This window comes from Danio rerio, chromosome 6, assembly GCF_052040795.2.
Source record: "Danio rerio strain M-AB ecotype USA chromosome 6, GRCz13ab, whole genome shotgun sequence".
NCBI lineage: Eukaryota > Metazoa > Chordata > Actinopteri > Cypriniformes > Danionidae > Danio > Danio rerio.
In genome coordinates, this window is record NC_141026.1 from 13,732,739 (window position 1) to 13,760,532 (window position 27,794).

General features: G+C 36.3%; 3 protein-coding genes across 56 annotated transcripts in view; 2 read left to right on the forward strand and 1 right to left on the reverse strand.

Moving 5' to 3' along the window:
• stk24b (serine/threonine kinase 24b (STE20 homolog, yeast)) overlaps positions 1–27,794 on the forward strand; it is an 835,587-nt gene that overhangs the window by 357,935 nt on the left and 449,858 nt on the right. The gene's annotated exons all lie outside the window — the stretch shown is intronic.
• On the forward strand, positions 178–15,590 carry fam117ba (family with sequence similarity 117 member Ba). Of its 4 annotated transcripts, none has more exons than XR_015493291.1 (9): positions 178–560; positions 2,628–2,780; positions 4,219–4,302; positions 4,413–4,523; positions 6,832–6,975; positions 9,067–9,292; positions 9,385–9,505; positions 10,864–14,367; positions 14,454–15,590. XR_015493291.1 is itself a non-coding variant. In XM_087256838.1 (8 exons), exons 2-8 carry the CDS (start codon positions 2,760–2,762, stop codon positions 11,150–11,152), a joined length of 996 nt encoding a protein of 331 aa, XP_087112964.1. In that variant the 5' UTR covers positions 178–560; positions 2,628–2,759; the 3' UTR covers positions 11,153–15,590. The 4 variants fall into 4 exon arrangements, 1 of the variants encoding a protein (XP_087112964.1); XR_015493292.1 differs by having other exon boundaries at positions 10,864–14,153; XR_015493293.1 differs by having other exon boundaries at positions 10,864–13,327.
• The window catches only part of ical1 (islet cell autoantigen 1-like), a 52,320-nt gene continuing 39,986 nt past the window's right edge, over positions 15,461–27,794 (reverse strand). For 18 of the 51 annotated variants that reach the window (XM_087255161.1, XM_087255159.1, XM_087255154.1 and 15 more), the window contains 5 exons: positions 25,155–25,367; positions 23,029–23,298; positions 19,028–19,129; positions 18,825–18,949; positions 15,461–17,063 (listed from right to left, as the gene is read on the reverse strand). In XM_087255161.1, coding sequence (XP_087111287.1) covers positions 18,834–18,949; positions 19,028–19,129; positions 23,029–23,298; positions 25,155–25,367 — 701 coding nt within the window. In that variant the 3' untranslated portion in view covers positions 15,461–17,063; positions 18,825–18,833. 51 annotated transcript variants of the gene reach the window in all.

Consider the following 27,794-nt stretch of genomic DNA (forward strand, 5'->3'; position numbering starts at 1 on the left):
TCGTTTAAAAAAATAAATACATGTAAACAATACAGTGTGTATTATAGCTGACTTTTGATCTTTTTTAAGCGCAACAGCGCCTATCTCTGGTCGTGCACCAGCACAACAGCGCATGGAAGAAAAACAGCACCACGCGCCTCAGCAACAGTAACGTCGTCTAGTGTGCGCGGGCACGACAGTGCGGGAGCGCGCACCTCAACGCCATCTGTCAGAGGGGGACCCCCATACCACCCCTTCCAAAAATACGCCTGCAACCTCAAAAAACACCGAATTCTGTCTTTTATCCTTCCGCTGAAGAGAATCTATTCATAAAGCAGTCACTTCCATGATCCAGCGCTGCTCCAGCATCACCTTTACAGCGACGCCCATAGCAACGCCTCTGCGCATCCTCAATCTGCTTCTCTGACCCAGCAACACCGGCCGCCTTCCACCAAGCCAACAACCAGCCGCTTTTCAGCGACCTTCCAGACGCTGCATCCATTTCACGCCGGCGTGTTTTTTCTTTTTATCGCAAGGGACCATGAAAGCGCTGTGTGCAGTCATTCTCTCATCAGTCGAAGGTACCAAACGCCACGCGCACATTTATCAATGCATTGCATGTTATTGTTCTGTTATGGCTGTCGTTTTGCATGCAGATTGAAAAATGCACGGAGTGTTTGTAGATTATTAACAATGCGTCTAGTGTTGTTTTTATAACATCGAGAGAGAGAGATAGCCTAGCGATTCGCATGCGGTTGGTGGGCTTGTTTTCGTTATTGCCGAGCGCGGGGTGCGGTGCTGCAGATTCACACTGATGATGATGATGGTGATGCGACTCCCGCAATCATAAAAGCTACCGGGAAATGCTATTATAAATACATATTTAGGGTTTTCCGCATTTAAATGTTTGACCTGTTTGCTTAAAGTGAGAACCTTCATAGATAGTTGTTATATTTGATGTTTTTTTAGATATTCGCATAAGGTGTTTTTGATATTATATTTTAAGCGACGAAATATATTATGATTGTATTTTATCAATGCGTTTAAGCAATTTAATTTTGCAGTGCACTGCATTAATATCACACCTCATCTAGATCTGGTTGCCATGGCAAGCACCATTGCTGAACACAGGCTTTAGGGGGCACTATATGGGGGTAAACATTCTCATATTCATTTTAAAACAACAACCATTATAATCCATCAGCCTACAGTTTGCTGTATTTTAAGTTTTTTCCTTAATGCATAAAATCAATCTTCATATGCAGAATATCACAAAGTTAATACATTTCCTAATGGGACTTCACTTTTTGTTGATTATTCATGGAGGGAACAGACAAGGATTATGAAAAATTGTGTTTAGAGAGAGAGGCTGGGCAGAATGTACAAAATAAATGGGGGGAGGAGGTTGGGGTGGCAGAGGTTATAACATAAACAGCGCCCATAGATGGATTATGAGATTATGGATAGAGGCCAAGAGATAATCATTATTTTAGAGCGAGACAGGAGAGTTAATGCTTGGTCAGCTGATCAGCAGTTTTTGCAGTGGAACAATCAAACTAAGAGTTTAAAAGAATACATCATTACTTTTTAAAAATGAGAACATTTTACAAGTCTCCATTTTCCTTTTTGAAGCTTGACTCTTCTGTAGTTACACTGTGTACTACGACAGATGCTATTTTATAGGGTGATTTGGCTAGGAACTATACTCTCATTCTAGCCTAAGTATATAGGAACTTTGCTGCTGTAGCATGGCTGCAAAAGGCACAAAGATACTACAAGGTAACTACAGAAGAGTCTACTGTAGCTTTAAATAGGAAAACTACGATAAATCTTTTTGGATTTTGTTTTAGTTTCATGCTATTGGTCTAATTCGATTCAATGACTTATGCTAATCTAAGCTAAAAGTCCCAAAGATCAACTGAATTGATTAAATAACGTTAAAACTCAACTGTTTAACTCTTGTTGGCCTTTAAAATGAGCCTATTTCCATTCATTCATTCATTTTCTTTTCGGCTTAGTCCCTTTATTAATCTGGGGTTGCCACATCAGAATGAACACCAATTTATTCAGCATATGATTTAAGCAGCAAATACACTTCCAGCTGCAACCCATCACTGGGAAACATCCATGCACACTCTTTCACTACACTGTAAAAACAAATCCGTAATTTTACGGTTTATTTCCAGCAGCTGGGGTGTCTGAAAAAAAAAGTATAATAACAGCCGTTAAATTACAGAAATTTACCATATAATAATCGATTTTAAATTACAAAAACAGAAATGTAAATTTAAGGAAATTTCTGTTATTTAATATCCATTATTTTCTGGTATATTTCTGTAATTTAACTGTCATTATTTTACGTTTTTTATGGCACCCCAGCTGCCGGAAATAAACTGTAAAATTACAGATTTTTTTTTACAGTGTACGAACAATTTAGCTTACCCAATTCACTTATAACACGTCTTTGGACTATGGGGGAAACCGGAGCACCCGGAGAAAACCCACGCGATCACAGGGAGAACATGCAGAACACAGAAATGCCAAATGACCCAGCCGAGGCTCAAACCAGCAGCCTTCTATCCAGAAAATGGGAAAAGTCTTGATTGATGATAAATAAAGTCTAATATTCTCCTCTCGTTTTGCATTAGCCACTTCTCATTGCGAAAGGCCTTCCTCCAGCTGAAACCCTGAGGGATCCTCCTCTTTTGAAGTCACCTGTAAGTTCTGGCCTATCAAGGAACTGGCAGCGGCACGGGAGCTCCGCCCACCACACCCTCTAAATGAGGGACAAGGCCACTCAGGTGAGGTGTTCATGCTGTTAAATTATGATTATGTCCTTTAGTTTATATAATAATAAATACGGTAAATTTCAAATGACATGGACAGCTTATTAACATTCAATATTAAACATTTCTTTTTTCAGAAATGCCAAAATTAACATGGCAATTATGCTTCAATAAACCTAAAAACAAATAGGTCAATGAATACTTTTGTATTTTAAATGATGTTAATATCATTTCATACATTAATGTTATTCAGTATATCTTTTAGTACTCCTTATTAAGAGCTGGTGCGGCCATTGTAATTTGAATGTGAGGAGATTTCCAGCTTCATTCACATCTACTGATTTTCAGCCATACAAAACAGCTCTTTATGCTATTGATTATTTTTCTTAAATTATTTTAATGTAGTGTCATGACCACACTGGTTTGTGCAAATAGTTTGTCAATTTAATGACATTTGTTATTTCCAGTCATTTACCCATATCGGCTAATGAATCGGAAGTCTAAACACTTCTTCGAAGAAAAGAGGTCACTTCCGCATTGAATGCTTACCAATTAAAGCATTTAAAAATACGCATTGTAAAATACAAAGAATATAAATTGATAATGATATAACACTTTTAAAATTATATATTTAGTTTTATTTTAGCAGTTATCATGTATATAGATAAATCAAATAAAAGATTGAAATACAACAAAGTACACAACGGCATACAATGTTAATATTAGGTTAGATTTAGGTCGTGACATCTGGTGACAAAAATAAAATGTCTAGTCATCGTCTAAAGACAACGTTATTTTGACGTCCAATAACAATGTCAAATGAGGCTGATATTTGCTTGATTTCAGGTTGTGTTGGAAAGTGAGCAAATTCCACCGTCAACATCTTAAATCAACATCATATTGATGTAAAATACTGACATTTATTTGTCAGGTATGGCAACCAAAATCCAATGTCTGATAGATGTCATAGTGCTAACGTCCACACAATATCAAGCTATAACATCATTAGACATTGATATTTGATTGATTTTAGGTTGGACTTTGGATATTGATGTCGGCCTGACGCTAGGTTCTGACATCAACCCGATTTTTATTTCGAAACTAAATGCAATTTTTCCATGAGGTTAAGGTACAACATCAATCTGACGTCATGTTGACGTCCTGTGCCTGCAGGGATAATACTGTCATCAGAATCTTCTTTTTTACCAATAGAATTGTTCATGTGCTACTCTTTTTTTTTTTACAATGATAATTTATAGTTTTTATACTCCAAACAAATCTTAAAAAGCAGAAAAATAGTCCATGAATCAAATGTTCTGAAGCCAAACAAAAATGTTCAATGACAAACAAGCTAAGTAATCTTCACCCCCGAATCATTAGATTTTTGTATTGTTCTGTTCATTGCTCAATTTATCTCTATTCTTGACAATTTCCTCTTGTTTTTTAATGTCAGACCCCTAGGGCCTGGGTAGATGAGCGGAGGAGAGGCTCTCATAAGCGATCGGCTTCCTGTGGCAGTACAGACCAGCTGAAAGAGGTGAGATGTCTACAGTTATCATAGCATACACTGATCCACTGCTCCTCTTTTGTATTGTTTTTTTTTTTTCTGTGCTATGCTGTCCATGATCCACTTTTTGATTCTTTCAGATTGCAAAACTACGGCAACAGCTCCAACGCAGCAAACGCAGCAGTCGTCATCGCCGGGACAAAGATCGCAAGTCACCCTTTAACGGCAACCATGCAATCATCCAGTCACAGGTGGGTTCATCTCTTCCCACCAGCCACCATTTGTGTGTCTGTATATGAGTAATAATACCTGGCCTATAGTAGACGCTGCAGAACAGAAGTAGGCCAAACGTCTGGAGATTTTAATAGCGCCCCATTTTCTCTGCGTATCTGTCCCAATTTTGAGGCCTCTGTGGTCTCTGGAGACCAATGGACAGGATTGTCCCACAGGACAGTGGCTGGTTTTAGAGTAGATTTTAAAAGTGTCCTCTAGCACCTCAGCGGTGTACAGCAACTTGGCATGCAAATGAGCTCCCTAAATAGAGAGCTGTGCATTTTTTTTTGGTCCATTTCAAGGAATAATTCAGGTTTGGTACATGTTTGGCAAATACCCAAAAGGTTATACTGAAGTCGAAAAAGGATAGAGGGAATTTTGTCAGGTTTTAAAGCAGAAATGTGAATCTTAGAATCTTTGAATAATCAAATATAATCAAATATAATATAATATAATCAAATATAATATAATATAATATAATATAATATAATATAATATAATATAATATAATATAATATAATATAATATAATATAATATAATCATGGTGGCACAGTGGGTAGCACAATCGCCTCACAGCATGAAGGTAGATGGTTCGAGCCTCGGCTGGGTCAGTTGGCATTTTCTGTGTGGAGTTTGTATGTTCTCCCTGCGATCTGGCTGATTTTAAAGGCTGATTTTGACTATGGCTGAGGCTGTTAACTATGGGCCATTCACATATCCTGTCTTTTGGGTGCACAAGTTTGTCATTTCCAGGCGCACCAAGTTAAAAGAATAGCACAAGTGCTATTGTCTGGTTGTTGTTGTTTTTTTATTATTTTGTGCTGTATTATTTGGTTATGGAGCAGCATTAAATAACACTAAAAATATAAGAAGTTTTCATGTGATTTACTAAACTAGTAGTGTTATGAAATTAATGAATGCATAATAATTGTGATAACTGTGATTATTCCTCAGACTATAATCGTTCAACCAAAATCTATAAGCGTTGCATCCTACTTCAAACTAAATTAAAGAAAGAAATGAAATAGCATAATAATTTGGTAAATAGAGTACATTTCAGCAGTTCTAAACAACTCACCAGAGTGAAGTTTTGGGGCAGAGTGAAGTTTTGGGGATTTTTTTTTTATTATTATTATTCCTAATCACTTACGAGCAACCATTGATGCATGGCAAATTACAGCAATCCGTGGGGGTATATTGTGGAACTGCCTTCTTTGACATAATTCCCCCCCCATTTGTAATCCATGCTATGGGGAAAATAATGTAAGATGTGGCATGGCACAATAACGCTTATTGTCTGGTGTGTGACATGTTGAAGAAGTCCGTTAGCCAGTGGTTTAGGAAACTGTTCTCTCTTAGCTACTATCTTTGTGTTTACAAAGTCAGCAGATTCTGTCTGGCCCAAGTCATGTGTCTCTGTTTACACCTGTTTTTTTGGGGTGCATTTTGGTTGATAGCATCACATGTATCACTTTCCTCTTTACATCTGGTGTTTTAATCCTTAACCCTAACTTTTCTGAAGAGGAAGGTATGTTGGAAGGTGTATGATGAGTTTTTTCTTTGTTATATTTTAAAATATGCTTGAACAATTTACATTTAACTGTAAAAGGAGATGACAGAAAAAGATACAGAGAGAAGGAGCTTTTGTGCTCTGATATAGCCATAAAACCAGTATTGTTAAAACAATTCTAGCATGATAACAGTTTGGTTTTTACATTCTTCTATGTAAAAATATTTTTCTATAATAATATAAAAATGTGAACAAGCTAAAAACATTTCCTCCTGTTTTTAATGTTGTTAATCTGTGATCGAACTAACAAAAACACATCTTAATAAAAGATGTATACAGAGACAATACTTCTCAAGCACCAGGGAATAATACTTGTTTCTGAAGAATGTAATACACATGCACAAAAAGGCAAAAGTCTCGCTTTCCAAAAACCTAAATGGATAAGATCATGCAAGCATGAAGAAAAGATTGAGAAAGAGCGCTTACATCACACCACACTCGGAAAAAGTACCCTCAAGCTCAGCAGTAATGGGATCTCAATGGTAATGCTCTCAGTAGTCAGGGTTTGTGTAAAATGATGGAGCTTATCCTGGCAGAATGTATGATTTTTGGCAGTGGAGAGACTGGAGAGATTTTATATGTGTGGGCTCACTGCATGAAGAAGTCATTCTAACAGGATTACATTGAACGCTGGTTTTCCCTATGGGGAATCTTTGTGTAGTTGCGATACACGTGGGATTCTAAAGAAGTAGTGTACCTTTTCCTTTTTTTTCAGTCTCAGATGCCTAAAACCATCCTGATTCCCATCCCCATCACCAAATCCACACCTCCCAGATTTCGGAACAGCATAGAGGGGCTCAACCAGGAGATTGAACGCATCATCATACGAGACACTGTGGAACGAGATGAGGTCATAATAGTAAGTGTTTCTCAATAAATAAATACTTTGTGTTAATTCGATTATGACTTTAGTCAGATTAAAGCCATCAAAAATCCCTGTTTACATGGTAAACTCTAAATCAGAGTATTGTCTTAATCATATTAAAATCTGTGTATTGGTGTCCAAGTAAACGTACTCAATGACGACTCAAGCCCCAACCCTAGAAAAAAGGTAGTCACTGATTTTGATGACAGCCTTTCCACAGGTTAATAGTAAGCTAATGTAATGTTACTTGCATAGCCTATTGCAAATCTTGCATTCATGCTAACGAACAACTGATTAAAAGAAATACATCAATGCAACTCAAATACATAAAATATGAATTGAAGTATACTTTAAACTTATATTAAAATGATTAAAAATAGTTTTTTGTCAAATAAAAAGTTTTTTTAGAGTCATCCATCATAATTTTGTAACTCTAAGGTATCGGTTCAGGTATTTGTTTTAAAAGTACCCATTTAGCACTGGTATCAAAACAACCACAAACAATACCCAACCCTAGTCCAAACACAATCTACACAAAGGAGGTGAAGCAAATATTACTGTTCATCTCTAACTAGGGTCTAAGTAATCTGGGTTAGCAAATAATCAGCTCTTGTAATCAATATTTCTTTTCCAACGGGCATGGAAAAGGGAGTTCCGTCCAACTCTAGCCCTGAAAATGCGCTGGTCTCAAATGGAGCTGAGGAGTTTGTCGCAATCCTGTTGAGCAATGCAATATATTGCTCTGTATCTAAACTATGTTAAATAAGAGAGTGGCCAAGGGCGCGAGAGGGCAGGTTCAAAACTCCAGGACGTTCATTGTTTGTTTTAAGACTGGTTATAGTTAGGTTAACGACACAAAACAGCTTTGAATAGTCATTCCTTTCTCAACTCAGTGGAATCACACATGGACTGATGTTGCTTTAAATTGGTTGTTTTTATCAGCTTTTCCCTCCCCATATGCTTTACAGGCTTTTTGTCGTGACATGAAATGTGAATCTTCTTCTTTTTCTCTTAGCTGTTGCCATCTCATTATTTGTAGTTATAACGGGCGTCATGCATCACACACTAAGGTTGATTCTGATTGGATATTTTCCAAAAAAACTCCCTCAATCACATTCTCCTCTCGTTTTTATTAGTCAACGAAAATGTCATTATATTTTTATTATAGTTTTCATCACTTAATTTTTATTTAGTTTTCATTGTTAGAAGCTTGTTCGTCACGAAAATTATGACGAAAATTTTGCGTCAACGAAATTAATTCTGCAGAAGGCAATGTATTGGCAAAAGTCACACAATGATGGTTAGGGGAGGAATCTGTCACAACACCCAATGCATAGTACATTGCTGCATGTGGGGATGCATAGCTGCAGACCAGTCAGGGTGATTATGATTATCATGTCGTTGATTCGGTTCAATTTAAATTCACGATGCATTTACGATGCATTACATCCTTAATTTTCAATTTTCTAATAAAAAATAATGCCTTTATAATTATGACATGACACAATAACTGTCATTAAGTGACATTTGCTCAGTCATGATATTTAAATGCAAACATGACATTGTTTGTTATGACAATTTGACAATCAAATACATAACAACCTTTATAGTTATCTTTGTCTTGACAACTTGACATTACCAAGACAACAAAACTTGTCATAAATCTGTTATAAACATGATTGTCAGGTACAGCCCCTCATAACAATGACGTCCTGGTGGAAGTAGCTTTTTTAGTAAGATAAAAAAAGTTTGAAGAACATCATGAAGATTTCAAGATGTTTAAAGGTTAAAAAACTCCCCTGCCTGTAGCTTTCTATTAATATTCAGAACATGATTGGCTTGTTTATGTGTGTAAGGTTATGGTTAGAAGAGAACTCTGCAGGACCACATTTCTCTAAGACCTTGCCTACCCCTTGTTTATCATAATTCTGTCTCATCTGTGTCAGTTTTGTCCAAACTAGTGCAGCCCTATTTTGTGTTATAGGGGCTTATCGTGCGCAATCAATACTAATGCAATGTTTGGCGAAATCCAATTAGTAGGACTTGCTTTTGTCCTACTAAAAGAAATGTGCGTGTGTGTTTTAGCCACAGGATGTTCCTGACGGGCACCGCGCGCCCCCTCCCCTCCCCCAGCGCAGCAGCAGCACACGCAGCATCGACACACAGACGCCCTCCAACGGCGGTCTGAGCAGTAACCGTAGCAACAGCAGCAGCCGAGCCGACTCCGTCTCTCCCTCATACCTCAGCATCCTCAATGACACGGTCGGAAACAGTCCACTTGATGACGCACTCAATGAGAGCAAAGAAAGAGGTGAGGAGCACACACGTCATCGTCATCATAGTCATCACACAAGAACTGAAATCCAGCTATTAGATTTCTAAACATTTCTTTCCCTGTTTTAGACCTGGGACCTTGGTCTCCTCTGCCCAAATATGCTTCGTCTCCAAAGCCCAACAACAGCTACATGTTCAAGCGTGAGCCTCCGGAGGGCTGTGAAAGAGTTAAAGTTTTTGAAGAAAACCAGTGAGTAACCACTCTGTAGATATTTGTCTGTTTACTAGTGGAAGATCTTTAACCCCACTCTAAAATGAAGCCAAACATTGAAGTTGGTATCTTATTTTCAAAAAAATGTTATTTGTACTACTCTGTCAGTTTTAAATAGTTGCAGTTTTTTCCCAAAATGTACATGAATATGTAAAGAATTTGAGATTTTGTTTCCAAAAATGTTTAAGTAAACAGATTTATTTTTTTTAAACTAATTCAGTAAACAATGTTTTGAAATAAATTTTGAAATAAATGAGGTTTAGGAAAATAGTTAGATTTGAATTCAATCTAAATTAAACTAACATACAGTGCTGCTCAGCATAAATGAATACACCCCATTTTTATCCATTTCTCAGTGAATATAGGCAATGTATTTTAGTGCATTTGAACAAAACAGACTTATTAAAAAGATATATTTATTAAAATAATATTTCATATCACCGAACATCTTTAAAAATAGAAAGATAATACAAATAAATTCAAACAAATTATAAAAAAAAATTCAACAACATTTTAGATATATTATTTTCATTTTTTTATAAGTTTCTATTGATTTGTGCTCTTTTTCAATTTAAAAAAAAAATTCTTGACATAAATTTGTCCAATTTTTTGGACTGTATTGTAAACTTTTTTGTAAGATTAGCTCCAGATTTGGCTTCGTTACTAACTAATTTAATAATGTATTGTATATGCACAATTATAATATTGTAAAGCTTTCTATAGAAAATATTAATTTAAATAAGAGATTTGTGAGGGGTGTACTTATATATGCTGAGCACTGTACATTATGCACTTAAAGTTAAAAAAATATTTCAGTTATTTATAAAATATTTCCAAAATATCTTTAAGAAATCAAGAAACATATTTTCTTTATATTTATACACTATTCTTAAAATTTATTCAGAAAAAAATGTATTTCATAAAACAAAATTAGGCTATTTAGGTAATGATTATGACCCAGTAAGTCACAAATATGAGATATAAAGTCAGAACTATGACATTAAATTGTAATTATGAGACTGTCAAAATGATAAGTCAAATGGTCATAGTTATGACAAAAAAAGAAAGAAAAGAACTAGAAAACATGGCATTTGCTGCATAAAACATGCTGGAATAGTTGGTGGTTCATTCCGCTGTGGCGACCCCTGATAAATAAGGGACTAAGCCGAACGAAAATGAATAAATGAATGTTGGGACTTCAGAAAATGGTACCCAAACATCCTTTGTATAACTGCAGTGCATTAAACCATATAGAGGTGTTAAACCTATGCCCTTACTATTCTTATCATACATTATTATGAACAATCAGTGAACAAATACTACGTTTTTTGTTCCAGGCCAAGGCCTCTCCAGGAGATTCCTCCATATCTCTGCCCAGACAGAAACAAGGTGAACTTCATACCCAAAAGCGGCTCTGCCTTCTGCCTGGTGAGCATCCTGAAGCCTCTGCTCCCCACCCAGGAGCTGACCTTCCGCAGCGGGGTGAGCTACCGCAGCATCTCCCCCTCCCTGGTGCCTCTGACTGGGGTCGGAGTAAGGAGCCTGTCCCCCTCCATGGGCCCCGTCCTGTCCCGTGGACGTCAGTCACCATGCCTCCCACGACACCTTGAGGAGCCAGAGGGATAAAACAAAACTAAATTCAGCTGATGAACAGAGATGTCATTTTACCCACACACACACCTCCCGTGTCGTCTGATAAAGAGTCAGAGCTTTGTTATGATTTTATTTAAGAAGATGTTCTGAGAAATACATCTGAAACTTGAACATGAAGGGTTTTTGCTGTTATTTAAAGGTATTACGTGTTTTACAAAGTGGATCACAGTGGAGGCTTTTCAGGATGGTGGATGTAAATAGATTTTTAGTACTGCACTGCTTTTTACTTTCTCGACGATTTATTGCATTTTACCATGAAGCCTTTGAATTTTCTTATGTATAGCGGCATCCTTTAACCTACACTAAAGTTTGGAATAATGAAGAGCTTTTAAAAACTTTTTAATAATGGCTTTTTGCTCACTGAAGCTGCAGACATTTGATTATAAAAATTAAATACAGTTATTAAAACAGTTACATTGTGGAATAATAGTTGATAATAGTTACTTTAATATATTTTAAAATGTAAATAACTTCTCTCATGGCAAAGCTGAATAATTTACTCCAAATTTCTTTTTTATTATTATAACTCATTCATTAATTTTCTTTTGGACTAGTCTCTGATTTATCAGAGGTCACCACAGAGGAATGAACCGCCAATTATTCCAGCATATGTTTTATGCAGCAGATGCCCTTCCAGCCGCAACCCAGTACTGGGAATTTTCTTTTAATTTTAATATATTTTTAAATTGACTTTATAGTAAGTTGTAAGTAATGTGTATTTATATAGCGCATTTACTGTGTTTGGCTATACACACAAAGTGCTTCACAATCATGAGCGGGGTCACTCTACATCACCATTAATTCGCAGCATCCACTTGGATGATGCGACGGCAGCCACAGGACAACGGCGCCAGTGCGCTCACCACACACTAACTATTGGTGGAGTGTAGAGACAGTGATAGAGCCAATTCGGTGGATGGGGATGATTGGGAGGCCATGATGAGTGAGGGCCAATTGAGGGAATTTGGCTAGGACACCGGGGTTACATCCCTACTCTTTTCGAGGAGTGCCATGGGATTTTTAATGACTACAGAGAGTCAGGACCTCGGTTTAGTCTTATCCGAAGATGGATGCGAAAGATTTTATTAATCTGATGGCAAATCAGAATATTTTATTCCACTAATTTACTTGCTGCTTAACATTTTGTGGAAAGATTAAAAAAAAAACACTATTACTGTGTTTATTTTAGATGATAAATGAAAATGACATTTTTAGGTTGAATATATATTTTTAAATCTTACTTAAATTTGGAAAAATAAAGAAATAATGTAGAAGTTATGGCAGCACATTTGAGAACACACAGAAATTATGATTTACTACCATTTAAAAGTTGGGTTATGACTTAAAAAGTGGGGTAAAATAGTATTTTGTTTAACAAAAATGCATTTATAATTACAAAAAAATGGTTTATATTTTTATTAATGCTGTTCTTTTTTCATTTAAAAAAAAAAGAATTTCCACAAAAATATTGAGCAGCAAAACCCGTTTTCAGCATTAATTAATTAATTCATTTTCCTTCAGTTTAGTCTCTATTTCAGAGGTCGCCACAGCAGAATGAACTATTCTAGCATGTGTTTTACGCAGCGGATGCCCTTCCGGCCGCAACCCAGTATTGAAAACCACAGTGCCTGGAGAAAACCCATACAAACACTGGGAGAACTGGACAAGCCTGGACTCAAACCAGTGACCTTCTTGCTGTGAGGCGACAGTGCTAACCATTGAGCCACCATGCCACAGTTTTCAGCATTAATTTAATTTTAAATTTTTGTATGATTTATGTAGGACAGTGGTCCAAACTCGGTCCTGGAGGGCCAGTGTCCTGAAGAGTTTATCTTCAAATTGCTTCAACACACCTGCCAGGAAGTTTCTATTTTATCTAGTAAGAGCTTGATTAGCTGGTTCAGGTGTGTTTGATTGGGTCGATTGAGTTTGAACACCTCTGATATAAGACTGTATCAAATACACCACAAATAACATTTTAAAATACATTTAAATAGAAAACAGTTGTATTAATATGAGAAATTAAATGTGAGCTTGGGTGAGCAAAAAAGGTTAATATAAAAAATCTTGATTATTCCACACTTTTGCTCTGTAGTGTAAATGTGAGTGATTTGATTTAGTGGGGAAATGGAGGTTTTAGGTCATCCAGTTTTGCTTGCTTATAGTTTACATGCAGTTTCAAGTAGTTCTGGAAGAGCAACCAGAAAGGTTGTAGCAGATTTGAGGAGGACTAACAAATGTGCCTGACTCCCACCACCTTTCCGTAGGACCCCATTTGCTTGAAGTCTTTTTTCTATCATCGTCCGAGTCTACTTTTGTCTCGCCCTCTTAAATGTATAGAACCCTTCCCTTCCCGTATGTATACTGTATGTAAACATGTGCTTAATGTGACTTGCCTGTGAATGAGAGGAAGTTTCTTTAGATGGTAAACGAACGCAGCCTGAAATGAAAAGACATCGATCAATTGTACTGGGCAGTATATTGTGATTTAATGCACTAACGCTAAATTCAAAGATTTGTTCAGCCGAAAAGTGTCGTTACTGTAATTTGACGGAAGGAATACAATGGATATGATGGAGCTAATGATATTGATTTGAACTGTAGCATCTTTATACTGTGAAATATGACATTATTCTTACCATACAGCTTCGTTTCTTCAGAATAAAGTTAGAGTTAGTTCGGAGCAAAGTTTTTAAATCCTGTCATCATTAACGTTTCTCACCCTCATGAGGAGGAAAGTCGTTCATCTTCTGAATAACGTACAAATTGAAGGTATTTTGAATGAACTAAACAACTGACGTTTCGTATGTTCGTATAAACACATGAATATGAAAAGTTAAGTCTTTAAGTAGAGTATTTAAGTCTTAAAAGTATTAAGGTTTTCAGGGGGAAAAAAACGCGGTCACTTCCTAACAAACGTCCGTTATTTTTAAATAGCCTGAACAGTGTTGCCAGATATAGTTGACTTTTTCCAGCCCAAAATCTGCCCCAACACACAACAAAATCGCCCTAAATATTAGATTAATATTTTATTTAATCTATTTAAATGTGATTAATTAACCTACTAACTGTAACTGTCAAAATTCTTTAAACATGTTACAGCAACCAAAGACAGCAGCCACAGAATCACAACCTGATGATCATATCAAAACACTGCCCCCTCTCTCACACACATTGCACTTATTGTTGTGTAGATTTCTCAACCACGTTCCTGGAGGACCACCTGCTCTGAACATTTTCCATTCCAAAACATGCAGTGTTGGTGGTCCTCCAGGAACGTGGTTGAGAAACACTGTATTAGAGTATGTTTTACTTTCGAAATGGAGTATAAATTAGTCTAATTTGGCGTTTTGAATTCTTTTGAACATTAGGTGCTGCTTGTAAATCAGACAATGCTTTTATGTTTGTTCTTGCTGACAATTGTGGAAAAAATGACAAAAGCGTCGTGACAAACTGCTGTGAGTTTAACTGCAGGCACTGCATGATGCGCGTGCATGTGAAGTTGGATTTGTGCGGGAAGTCAGATTTCGATACTTTCCTTCACCTCCTCTTGCGGGCGGGCCCACACGGTTTACGCTATGCACTTATCACTAATAACTGAATGGAGCAGGGGCACACAATTATGTTTTGCTGAAAAAGTTGCATATAAAAATTTCAAAACTGCCCAAATTTGTTCAACCCCCTTACGCCATTTTTTTTAACCCGCACAATCAAATTCAAAACAGTCCAATCTGGCAACACTATCTACAAACATAACAAAAGCTCAACCTCTTTTAATTGGCACACTAGAGAACAAACTTCGTTGATTTATCTTGCCGCGTGGCACGCAGGAAGGAACCTTATTGGTTTCAGAGCGAACCAAATTTAAATATTTAACAATTCGTTAGCTCTTCAATATATATTTGTGAACAAAAGCCTGATAAAAGTTTGTTCATATTATATTGTGACGGATTAATTTATTTAGATTTTTTAATCTCTTCAGGAACATTTAAACAGAAACATTATCTAGTGAGCAAATGACAACAGGATTTGGACATTTTGTAGTAAATTAAGCCTTTAGAGAAGGCAATCCTGAACAAAATATACGTAATTGCCTTAAATCTGAATTCAAAACAAACATGTGTAAATTAAACAGGTGCCTGAACTGAATTCACTTGAGCTCTTACCAGAACTTTTTTTCTTTCTGTGGAAGAATTTTCAAGATTGGTTTCCTGACTGGATAAAATTGAATTTGGCATGACAAAACCTATCAAGACAAGAGACAAATAACGATCCGAAACAGAATTTGACTCAAATTTATTTGCTCTCAGATGCACGGTCTCCCATTCCAGTTTCCTTCAATGAAATTGTACATTATTTAACTGAAACAAAAGGCAATGTTGCATAAAATAAACAGATGAAAGCAGCAAAATGGTGTGGTGTACATTCTTTTTCCTTACCAAAAAAGACAGTGATACAAGATAACATTATCTCCAAACACAGGTCTCTAATACAGACACTTCAAAATGATAAACTGCACTCAAAGACAAAAAAAAAAGATGTGCTCCATGAAATAGGGAGCTATTTTGTGAGAAATTCTCCACCTAGACAAACCATTCAGATCGACAAACAAGTCTATGCCTAAAACAGACCACATACATTCTAGAACAATCGACAAGAATATTTAGTGCAAGAAACAACTTGATTCCTCGGTGACACTTTACAATAAGGTTTCATGTACTGACAAAAGTAACAAGAACTAACAATAAGCAGTTTTCAACAGCATTTATTAATAATAACTGCAGCACTTACTAAAATAAGGTTGAAAGACTAATTTTAACTGTAGTTAATTCATTTTACATCAGCATAAGTTAGTAAAAATGCTGTAAAATTGTTTATAATCAATCCAAGCTAACTCAGTGAGCTAATGCTAACAAATGAGGCCTCATTGTAAAGTATTAGCGATTTCTTTAAAGCGACAACAAACGGATATTTGATTAATGCACTTCTTATGAGTGAAAATCTAGGATTAAATGAAATGTTTTCTAGACTGCTAAAGTAAAACAGGTACATAATCTGGTGCTGAAGGTGACAAAATATCACATACATTCACAAACTCCCATTGCAGTGTTTTGAATCACAGTGTAGAACATTTGTGAGAAGTTAGATTTTTTCCACGATTCTTATCAGTGAAAACAAGAATTCCTCATCTATTATTTGCTCCACTGAAACGAGACCTTCTCATTCCCATCGAACAAATGGCACAACACTTGCATATATAGTTTACAGTAACACTTTTTATTGTAATAATAAATACATTTCATTGTTGTATAATTCGGGGATAAACTATTCCAGTGATTGTGACTTCAAAAAATATGTTTTAGTGATTTATGCATTTGCATTTGGTGTTTGTGGTGATTAAAAATACAGTCTATAATCTATAATAGACCTTACAAATAAGTAACCCTGTTTCTGGACATTAAAACTCTCAAATCAATCCAAATATACATCTTTTTTTGGTCCCTCGTCTTAGGTAATGGGCAAAAACCCAACCTTTGTGGTGCTTTAATTGCGTGCACTTCATAAAGTAACATACTTTAGTTTCATGTAACAACACTGTTGTGATATAGAGATGAAAACCCTTCTGTGTCCTAATGAGCATATAGTAAATTCACACACACTCACACATGAAGAAAGCAGGAAGGAGACACATTTCCGTAGCTCAGAAACCTTCCTGTGGTGGATTTGGATTGAGGTTTCTGGAAGCTTCCTTGGCTCAGGTTGAATGGTTTTGAGGAGAGGTACTGTAGTGTTCCAGCTCCCAATAAAGACTTGGGATATGCCCTCCATTCCGTCATTCTGATGGACAAACTATTTGTAGGATGTTATTCAGCTCCATATCATCCTTCATGGAGAGAGGTGAAAGGCAGCGTTATTACTAGAATACTTGTAACTAGTAAAGCAATATTTATGTCTGAAACCTGGAGAGAGAAGTGATATTACACAATAAATTAATTAATCGCATTTCATACGAAGGAGGAGTTGAATTTCCTTCTTATTGACCTTATTCTAAAATGAGGAAGTTCGCCTGTTTTCACGATTGTTTTAGAACTTCCGATTCAGTCGTCTATGAGAGAAATGACTAGGAATAATAAACGGCAGAAAAAGGTCAAACTACTCTACAAATAAATGTTTGCATTACTATACAGACCAAGTAGAATATTATAATTAGAAAATATCAGTTTGCAACATGAATGGAAGTGAATGAGACAGGAAGTCTCGAGCCAAAAAGATTCAAATGGCTGTGCCCGCTCATCGGCAAAGAATACAGTGAATACGATGAGCATGTTCGTCAATTTAGGGGCATCTAGGTATATAAAGTGGTTTGGTAAATAAAACTACCTAAAAATAAAAAAATACAATAAATAAAGACAATAACACTTATATTGTGGTCACAATTCACGCAATTAAATACCGGCTTATTACCTGTCTATTATTAAGATATTAACTGTTTATTAGTAGTAGTAAGATCTTATTCATCATCCCTAATCATACCCAATACCTAAAACCAACTACTACCCAGGTCTGGATAAAGAACTCAGAGGCCCCTGGACACAATGTCCTATAGGCCCCCTACCTAGCCGCACCCCAATAGTTGAATTAAAAAAAAATAAGATTAATATAATATTTTTGAATAAAATTAATCTGTAAATGCATTGCCCACATTTTTTAAATAAAAGATATACAGTACATATATTACTAATCTACAACGATTGGAATTATTTTTAAAGCATTTAAAGCATATTTTGAAAAAAAAATACTACTACAACTAGTGAAAATGATCAGATTTGAATATACTTGTTCAAGTTCACAGAAGCAGTAATAAAAATTTATATTTAATGGTATTTTTAATGTATAACTTTTATAAACTTATAATGCATAAGATTTGGATATAACACCTCTCCAGTCCAGTTCTATACACACACTTATTTATGATTCCTACTTGTCTTTCTTTTAATGAAGAGTAGGCAAAATCTGATATGTAGTGGGGGGTGGGGGAAGAAGAACATGTTCATTAGATTCTAACCAGGTTTATGATCGATCGCGTCAAAAGATGTTGCCTCACGCTTAACGAGCTACGCCACTGTGAGTTTGAGCTACTGCTACAGTAGCACTGCACTAGTTTTTAGCAGAAACTCATAACACCAGGAAACAAAACCTTAACACAAAAAAGTATAGAAACGCCCCACTGTCTACTAGCATTTCAGAAGTGCTGTCAGAGAGCAACACAAACAGAACACAGAACTATAAATGCTCACAATAGCATTGGCTTTGTGTATGGTTTGATCGGTGATCACTCAACAGAAGTATAATTCAGGCTTTATATTAAATCTTCACGTGATCAGAAAGCATGATCAGTGGAAGATTTTTATAATTATTTTTTAGGGCTTTTTACCTTTATTGATGGGACAGTGGAGATGTACAGACAGGAAAGTCTGGGGAGAAGAGGTGGGGGAAGGATCGGCAAAGGACCTCAAGCAGGGAACTCGGGTAGCTGCGAGCACCTCGGTTCTATGTGTCGACGCACTAACCACTAGGCTATTGGCGCCGACTTGACATTATTTTTAGTGATTGGTAGTGGTGAACATGCACTACACACACTTACAAAAACACCTCAGGCATTGAGGAACTCTTGATCGCTGCGTCCTATAGCATCTGGATTGGACAGAGGGTCAAGATCTGCAAAGAGGTTGAACCAGGCAGACATGTCCCGGGAACTGCCTTTAGGTGCTGAAAACATACAAAGTGGTGAATTACTATAAAAACGGCACAAACGGAAATGACTGAAAAATCATATAAAAATCTCACCATTTGCCGAAGGGTTTGTAGTGTTCAGTGTAGGCTGAGATTGTCCTCCAGTAGATGGTGGTTGGAGCGGTTGAGCCTGAAACATAGGTGGAGTCGCCCATCCTGCATAACGCAAACACAATGAACAAGAACATCATGCTCTGTAAACATCTAGCACAAAAAAAAATTTGTGTGTTCCTTCTGGGGATGCACAAGATTATTGAAATGCTCAATAAATAGGCAGATAATGGACTGAAATGTAAATGGTGGCCCGATTTTGATGATATGCCTTAAAGATAAGAAGATACGTTGATTATTTATGAGCCCGGAGTAATTTATTTGTCCACCAGGAAGATCCGGTCAGCAGTCTGCTCATTCAGGAACTGAATGTTTAGATTCAATCCATAAAGACTTCAAAGTAGTAACTACCGGAATCAACTTCAGGACAGGAATTAACTCCCAGAGTCGAGTCTGTTTTTCAAATATTTCTGAGTGAAGCAATAACATGCTACAGTTATAATGCTCATTCTCAAGCACGATGAACACTGAAGGCGCCCGCTTTAAATGAGCGCTCACACGTTTTACACTTTCGAATTTTAAACTTTGTGACCATGAGCATTCTAGGCTATAATAAATAGTTTGCTTTTACTTTCAAATTCCTAAAAGCAGCTGTTGCATTTTGGCATTAAAACATTTTGGTTTGGATCTGCTTGCGATGTGAAGTTTGTTGTGTTATGATTGGATATAGCCTATATGTACATGTGTGTGAATTTGGAGCGGATCTTAATGCCGGATCGATGTCTTAAATTAGCACTGCAGGTAAAATTATATCGTTACCTTAGGCTATTGGGTGCTGCTGCTATATACTCAAGTAATTCTTTTATTTAACCTAAGCCATTTCATAAATGAATAAATAAAACACTCATCATAATGACAAAGGTAGCAAAGATTTATTTATTTACAAAATCTGACAATATATGTGGTCGTGGTAACGTTTTGGCCTTGAATGCACTTAATTTCACCTCTAATTCATTCTTTGGTTTATTTTGTAAATAACTACTAAAATACATCAGAATTAAAATACAAATTATACCAAACAAAATTCATTTCCAAAATAGGATTTTTAAATTAAAATATAGCCAAGGCTATAAATGTTCAAAAACAGGTCTGACTCACTCCTTTTCTTCCGGTGTATGCCATCCCATTAACACACCCTTACTGAATAATCAACAAATTGCACAAAACAAACCTTGATATTTAAAAGTAAAGTAATGGGCTATATAAAAGTACACTTTAAAGAAACTCACATTTACGAGAGAGAGCAATATGATGCTTTAAGGCACATTCTGTCACTCTGCTTTTTTTTTTTAGGTTTGTTAATGTATGAATCATTTAAGTTAAATATTTAGTGTATGGGGTTTAATATTTAATTGGTCAGCTATTTTGTTTTTTGATCGGTTAAAGTGTCAAAAAATAAATGAACAACCGCTATGTAAAGCTGCAACTGACGCAACAGCATTGTGTAAAGCGCGATATGATACAGCATGTTTATTCCTTGCGCTACTTTAAGTGAATGTAAATGGAGTTGAGAATCGGAGTCAACAATCGGATTTGATTCCAAAAAACCCGGAACTGAACACCTCTACTTCAAACCATAAATGTGAGCACAGGATGACTTATGAAATATTTCCTAAAACTAGGGCTGCACGATTAATAGAAGGTGATTATTGAGCACATTTTACAAGCCGGTTCTGCAGCCTGTATTAAAAATCCAGCACCTACTTTCAGATGGAACAGCATTCACTACTACAAAGCTGTAGTTCACCAACGAGCTATGCAATTTCGCATTCATAAATCGCAGATGATTCAATAACAATTAAATCACAATAGTAAAACTACATAATAATTCAATTGAAGATAATCATTTAGTTTGTGTAGCTTCTTAGTGAAATGTAGCTCCAGGTAGTAAATGCTGCTACATGTGAAAGCATGTGAAAACACCACAAATGATGGCATGTTTTTACTCCAAGCTCACTTCACAACTTTAGTTAACAATACTTGTCGAGTGTGTTTAGTAGTCTCTGCTTATAATAGGTCATTTTGTATTTTCATATGCTTTTTTCAGAGTCAAAGATGCTTTTATTCTCCTCTCTCTTCTTAAGAAAAAAGAATGGGGATAAATCCATTCTATTGCACAGAGAGGAAGTAGAGTTCACCTCCTAAACAAAAAGCAGTGCAGGATTATCCCAAAACCAAAGTTTATTTTAGAAAAACCAGTGGTATTTGATACTTTGCTTGCGATACTGCAGTCAAATAATTCTATTCTAATTCTAACTTTCAATAAACAAATGAATTCTGAACAGAGACTGGCAGTACGTCAAAGGTATGGACACAAACACTCGCCAATCAGTGGCATGGCAAAGGTGCGCGGCCAGGCATTAAAACCAGCACACAGTAGTATAATAGCAGTGGTACTTAACCATCCTCCACATTCTGTCTTTACATTAGATACTTTGTCATAAAAATTGTCTGTGCTGCAAATTATAGCAATCTGGGTTTTAGTTTTCGCGTAGAATTTTTTTTATTCGCTCTCAAAACGATTTCCAAGGATGTGAAAAATGTTTTTTCTTTAATGACAAATGGAAGTGTGTAAATGTGAATGACACAATGAGAGGTCTTGTATACTTTGTAAATGCACAGAAATTTTAAATGAAAATTTTAGACAATAGCTGCATCCCAATTTCCATACTTATACTAGGCGCTAAAAGTAATTTTGTAAAGTATATAGTTTTGAGTGTGTAACAGAAGAGTATGCAAGCTTTGGGACATACTACTTCCTACTTAACAAATCCTTATGTTTCTTAGTTACATCCCCTGTCAATCATCGACACATCATCCACATTTCTTTCATATATGATTACCTAACATATTGGAAAAGCAGCAGTAGGATAATCTGCCATTCTAGCCTTTCATGCAGAGAAATCTCCTCAGCTCTTTAAGTAATTATGCATTCAGAAGTTAATGTCCACATGTATCTTGATGTAAGTTTACGTTGTTGCAGATCAAATATAACACGGGAACTGAAAACGTGGTTTAAATGTGTGCTAACAAAATAATTAACAGTCATTCAAACATAAACTTTACCGAAGCCTCTCTACTTGATGATTGGTCTTGCATATCTGCCATGTCTGTATTTTGTTGACACTTTTTTTGTTCAAGCTTGTAGGTTTAAAACAAGTTTAAGTCCAACGTGCAATGTATTGTGGGCAATACTACCGGTTAGAGTATGGACACTCTACACTTCGAGTTTTTTATTGGAAATAGTAAAGCATCCGGTAACCTTTGGCACACCCTTTTTAACATACTATGGTTTGGGACATACTAATTGTATATTCGAAAACATTTAGGATGAATAGTATGCGAATTAAGACGCAGCATCAGTGTGCAATGAACTTAAAAGCCTCCTCAAGGTCCGAACACCCGCCTGGTATGATTCAAAAATAGTAAAATAAACGTGAAATACACAACATGAAGTTATCTGATAATATCTGGAGTCTGATTTGATTTTATTGTCAGAAAGGTGAGCCGTGGATTCTGTGACAGCCAACAGTCATACACAGCTTAAATTAATATCTGTTAATCCGTTGTCTTCACAGTATTGCTCCCAATTAGTCTTAGTCTTAGTGCCTAACAGATCATTGAATAAGTCAGTAGGTGGTGTGTTACTCTAATAAAAATTAAAGCAAGTTACAAATATATTTATTTAGTGCTATTTTAAATAAAGCACTGATTGGTTTGTTTGGATTTAGTTGCCAGAAACTTAACAGCATTAAAAAAAGAATCTTTCCCAAAAACACACAAATAAACAAACAAACAAAATACATTAATATCAGTATCAATTATTGACCAAAAGGAGTTTAGTCAAAAATATCAGCTTATCGAATATATGGAAAAACCCAATATTGTGGGTCCCTAGTTCATTCCTCCAGCCACTAGAAGGCCAACTAAAAGTGGTTTCAAACCTGTAGCGCTGAGGCTGTGGTCCAGGAGCTGTGATGGCAGGAAGCCAGAGGGAATGTTTGTTGTTTCTGTTTGAGATAAAGCAGCAGTGACTGGAGCAGGAGGGGCTTCAAAACATCCGAAAGCGTCCTGCCAGGCCTTGCTGAATTCACTAGTGCCACCGGCAGCCCCGGGACTCAGCAGATCCTGCAGGAAAGCTAGATCACATCGCTCTCCCTCCTCTTCTTTCCCTTCGGCAGAGTGAAATGTCTCGGACAGCAGATCCCTGCCTGCTGAAATAAACAGAAGAATGATGCACTGCAAACACTGAAATGACTCCATAGAATGTTGATCTAGGTAGACCAGTACAAACATTCTATAATCAAGAATATTAAGTATTGTTTTCAGAACAATTTATTGAAATTACTTAAGGGTTATTGTTTTAAGCAAATAGTAAATCTTGGAAGATTTATATATATATATATATATATATATATATATATTTTTTTTTTTTTTTTTTTAAACCACCAGTTTCTTTCTTCTAATGTAACAGTCTCTTGGTTTGAAAATGTTTGTACTGGACAACAAGACAAAAATACAGAGGAAGAAAATAACATTGTCAGAAAAAAGACATTATTGTGACCAAAAAAGAGAAAAAATATGAACAGATAGAAGAAGAGGCAGCAAAAACAAAGAAAGAAACGCATTGAAAAACTTTGGCTAATCGCTTAGTCCAGTGTCCAGCATTTATACAGTTGAATTTTTATTTTCTATTTTGAATATTTCCCAAATTATGTTTAACAGAGCAAGAAAATTTTCACAGTATGTCTGATAATATTTTTTTCTTTTGAAAAAAGTCTTATTTGTTTTATTTTGGCTAGAATAAAAGCAGTTTTTAATTTTAAAGTCAAAATTATTAGCTTTAAGTTTGTTTTTTTTCTCGATATTCTGCAGAACAAACCAACATTATACAATAACTTGCCTAATAACCTAACCTGTCAAGTTAACCTATGTCACTTTAACCTGTAAAGAAGTGTCTTGAAAAATATCTAGTAAAATATTATTTATTGTCATCATGGCAAAGATTAAATAAATCAGTTATTAATAAAATAAAAAAATAAACAGGGGGGCTAATAATTCTGACTTCAACTGTAAATACACCCCTTACAAATCTATCTTTTCATATTTTTAATAGGAAGCTACACAATATTATATTTGTGCATATACATTAGATTAGGCAGAAGTGAAGACGTTTGAGTGGATTCAAGTAAGTATTATGATTGGAAGACAAATCATTATGAGGGGATGGCGTTCAGCAGGTCCACCTTCATTTCAGGAATGGGTTACGGAATTGGGGAAGGTGGCAGCATATGAAAAAATACATATAAATGAATGAATAAATTGGATGTTTATTAGAAAATATAGGGAAATGATTTGGCCTTTTTGGAGGATGAATAAAGTCACTGTGATGCGACACAGTAAAAGTGTAATTATCTTATTTTATTAACTTATTTGTTTATTATTATTATTATTGTGTGTTTTTTGCTACTATTATTTCATGTATGTGTGCATTTTTATTAATTGAATTTATCATATTTATCTGTATTTACTGGATTTATGATAGCAACATCTTATTACTGTAATTGTTGCTGTTGGGGTGGGGAAGGATAAAAGGATGTACAATTTTGTAAACTGATGGTACTGTTAAATTATTGAGGAAAATGTAAAAAAAAAAAATAAATCGAATCATAAAAAAGAAAATCAATGGCTACTTAATTTAGAAATAAAGCATACATAACAAAAAAAGGCTATTTAACAGTGATTTTAAGAAAAACATCTAAGTTAAAATATCAAACAGATCACAATAGAATAGGTAAAGGAAAGCAACATAAAAATACTTTTCACCAGTTTAAAGACAATGTTATGTTCCAGAGACAGAGTCAAAAACCTCAGGAGCATTTGCAGTACAGAAGAGAATCTGAAGAAGCTGCGAGCATCAAAATATTTCAGAATAACCCTTATGAAACCTCAAGCTGACAGATCAGGTTGTGAAAGCACATCTGAAGGAAGTGTAAGACTTTTTAGAGAGTAAGAGCAGGCTGTAAGAGAGCCCTGAGCATTGAAGAGATGCCCAGTGCTGCATTTATACCCATCTGAGGTTGCAAACTGCAGGATAAGGCGCCTGTATCCCACTGAGTAGCAGGAGGTGTGGAGGCCTCCCGCAGTATTTGAGGCTGCATAATGGACATGGATGAATGTAGGGCTGGAGTGAGGGAACGGATGGAGTCGAGTTCAGGGGTCATTAATAGGAGGTCATCGTCTGTGGTGGATCCACCAATGGGCCCTAACTGTTCAATCAATGCTGGGTGGAGGTGAACATGAGAAATAGCAGCCATATTAAAAATAAAAGAGAAATAATCACACTAGGAGATGCACCAACTACAGAGCAAAGATTTAATTAAAGAAGCTGCACCGATTAGACTATAAAGATTAAGTAAACCACTGTAAAATAAAAAAATTAAAAACTATATATACAGCGAGCTCAGTAAGTATTTGATCACCCTGGGATTTTTCAATATCTCCTATTTAGAAATCATGAGGGGTCTAGAATTTTTACCATAGGTGCATTTGCACTGAGAGAGACAGAATCTGAAAAAATATCCGGAAATCACATCGTATGATTTTGTTTTAACAATTTATTTGTAAATTACTGTCAAATAAGTATTTGATCACTTGCTTTTCAGCCACGTTTTTGACCCTCAGAGACCTGTTATTTTGCTTTTAAATAGTCCAGCTACACTCTGCTCAAGATTCTAATTTTGTAGCACCTGTTTGAGGTTGTTAGCAGTCCTGTGCACCCCACAATCAGTCAAAAGTCAAAAGTCTATGTAGCAACATGGGCAAAACCACAGAGCTGTCAAAAGACAAAAGAGACAAAATGCAGAACTTTACAAAGCTGGAAAGGGCTACGGGGAAATTGCCAAGCAGCTTGGTGAAAAAAAGAACTGTTGAATCAATTGTCAAAAAATGGAAGAGGCTAATGATGATCCCTTAGGCCCCGTTTACACTAGTGCATTTTAGTTTTAAAACGGCGTTTTAGAATGAAAACGATCCGCGTCCACACTCGCGTTTTACCCAGCGTTTCTGAACAGCTCTCCGTCCACACCAAAACGCTGAAAACGCACATCACGTGACCACACAGACACTCTCGGGCAAGCGCTGCAGCCTATCTACCCAGATGAGAGCTCTGCTAGTCGGACTTCTCATAAAGCATCTCCCGCTGGATCTAATCTCACTATATTTATTAAACGTGATATTTCATTCATCTTGTTGTCTTTATCTAACGACATGCTCCCTGACTTTGGTCATTGGAATCTATTACTTGTTCTCAGGTAACGTGTTTTGGCTGAGCGCAAAGATAAGTTAATGATTAATGTAAGCACGTACATTCTGTATTGACTGATCGCTTGCCTTTATTCCTATAATGTATAAACTTATTGTATGTTATACTTTTATAATGGCCATTATCGATTATTAAAACTGATATTCACTGAAATTGAAAGGAGGCAGTTGTTATCGGCTCCGTTTTGTTATAAACATCCACACAGTGAAGATGACGCTCATATATGCAGCACGACGCCTCAAAATTTCTGCTGTCTGTTTAATTGTTAATATTAAAATGAAAATAGGCAGTTCCTTATATCATGTTTACATTTTATTGTTGAGAAAGTGAAACAACGGAGCCAGGGTGATGTGAATGAAGTTATAAAGTACACTATTCCCTTTGAAGATTTACCCGTGTCCTCGGTATAGTCTGTTTTCCATATCAAACTGAAAAGAAAAGACTGCAGCCTTGATCAAACTTGCGAAGTCTGAACTTACACGGAGAAGATGCAGGACTGAACTGTGTGTGTTAGGCTACTTAATATTGAGGAAAAGCCCCAATCAGAGAGGCGAATGTCTGCAGCCCCGCCTCCGTTTTCAGATGTCTCCGTTTTCCATCATCCACACTGAGACGGAGCAGCAGCGTTTCAGAATGAAAACGGCTTCTCCAGCGTTTTCGAAACGCTCCGTTTTCGGCGCTCGAGAACTCCGGCGTAGTGTGGACGGATGGCGTAACCGTAGCAAAACTTATGCGTTTTCAAACTAAAACGCATTAGTGTAAACGGGGCCTTAGACTGAGGCCCCACAAAAGATTTCTCTTCGTGGTGTATTAATGATGCTAAGAATGGTCAAACATCAGATCAGAACAACAGGGGATAAGCTGATCAATGCAGTGAGGAGATCTGGGACTAGCGTTTCCAAGGCTACCATCAGTAATACACTAAGACATCATGCATCGCAAAAAGAATTCCCTTGCTTAAGTCAGCCCATGTCAAGGCCCATCTGAAGATTGCGAGGGACCATCTGGATAATGAGTCATGGGAGATGAGACCAAAGTAGAACTTTTTGGTCTTCATTCTATTCGTCGTGTTTGGAATAAGAAGAATGATGAATATCACCCCAATAATACCATACCTACAGTGAGGCATGGGGCTGGAAGCATCATGCTCTCAGGGTGTTTTTCTGCAAAGGGGACAGGACGACTGCACTGTATTAAGGAGAGGATGAATGGGGCCATGTATTGTGAGACATTGGGCAAAATGACAAAGGCTGCGTCCGAAACCGCCTACTACTCAGTAGGTACTGCATTTGAATTTAAACGTACTACTCGGCCATTAGAAAAGTACGTTCTATACAGTATGAACGTGAAAAGTATGAATACATTTCAGACGTACTACATCCACCA

Excerpts from the sequence above, each read along its gene's own strand:
- fam117ba (XM_087256838.1), top strand. The coding sequence starts at position 2,760 with ATGAGGGACAAGGCCACTCAG. Across the intron at positions 2,781-4,218 it reads TGAGGGACAAGGCCACTCAG|ACCCCTAGGGCCTGGGTAGA; the intron begins GTGAGGTGTTCA and ends TTTTAATGTCAG. Across the intron at positions 9,293-9,384 it reads CAATGAGAGCAAAGAAAGAG|ACCTGGGACCTTGGTCTCCT; the intron begins GTGAGGAGCACA and ends TCCCTGTTTTAG.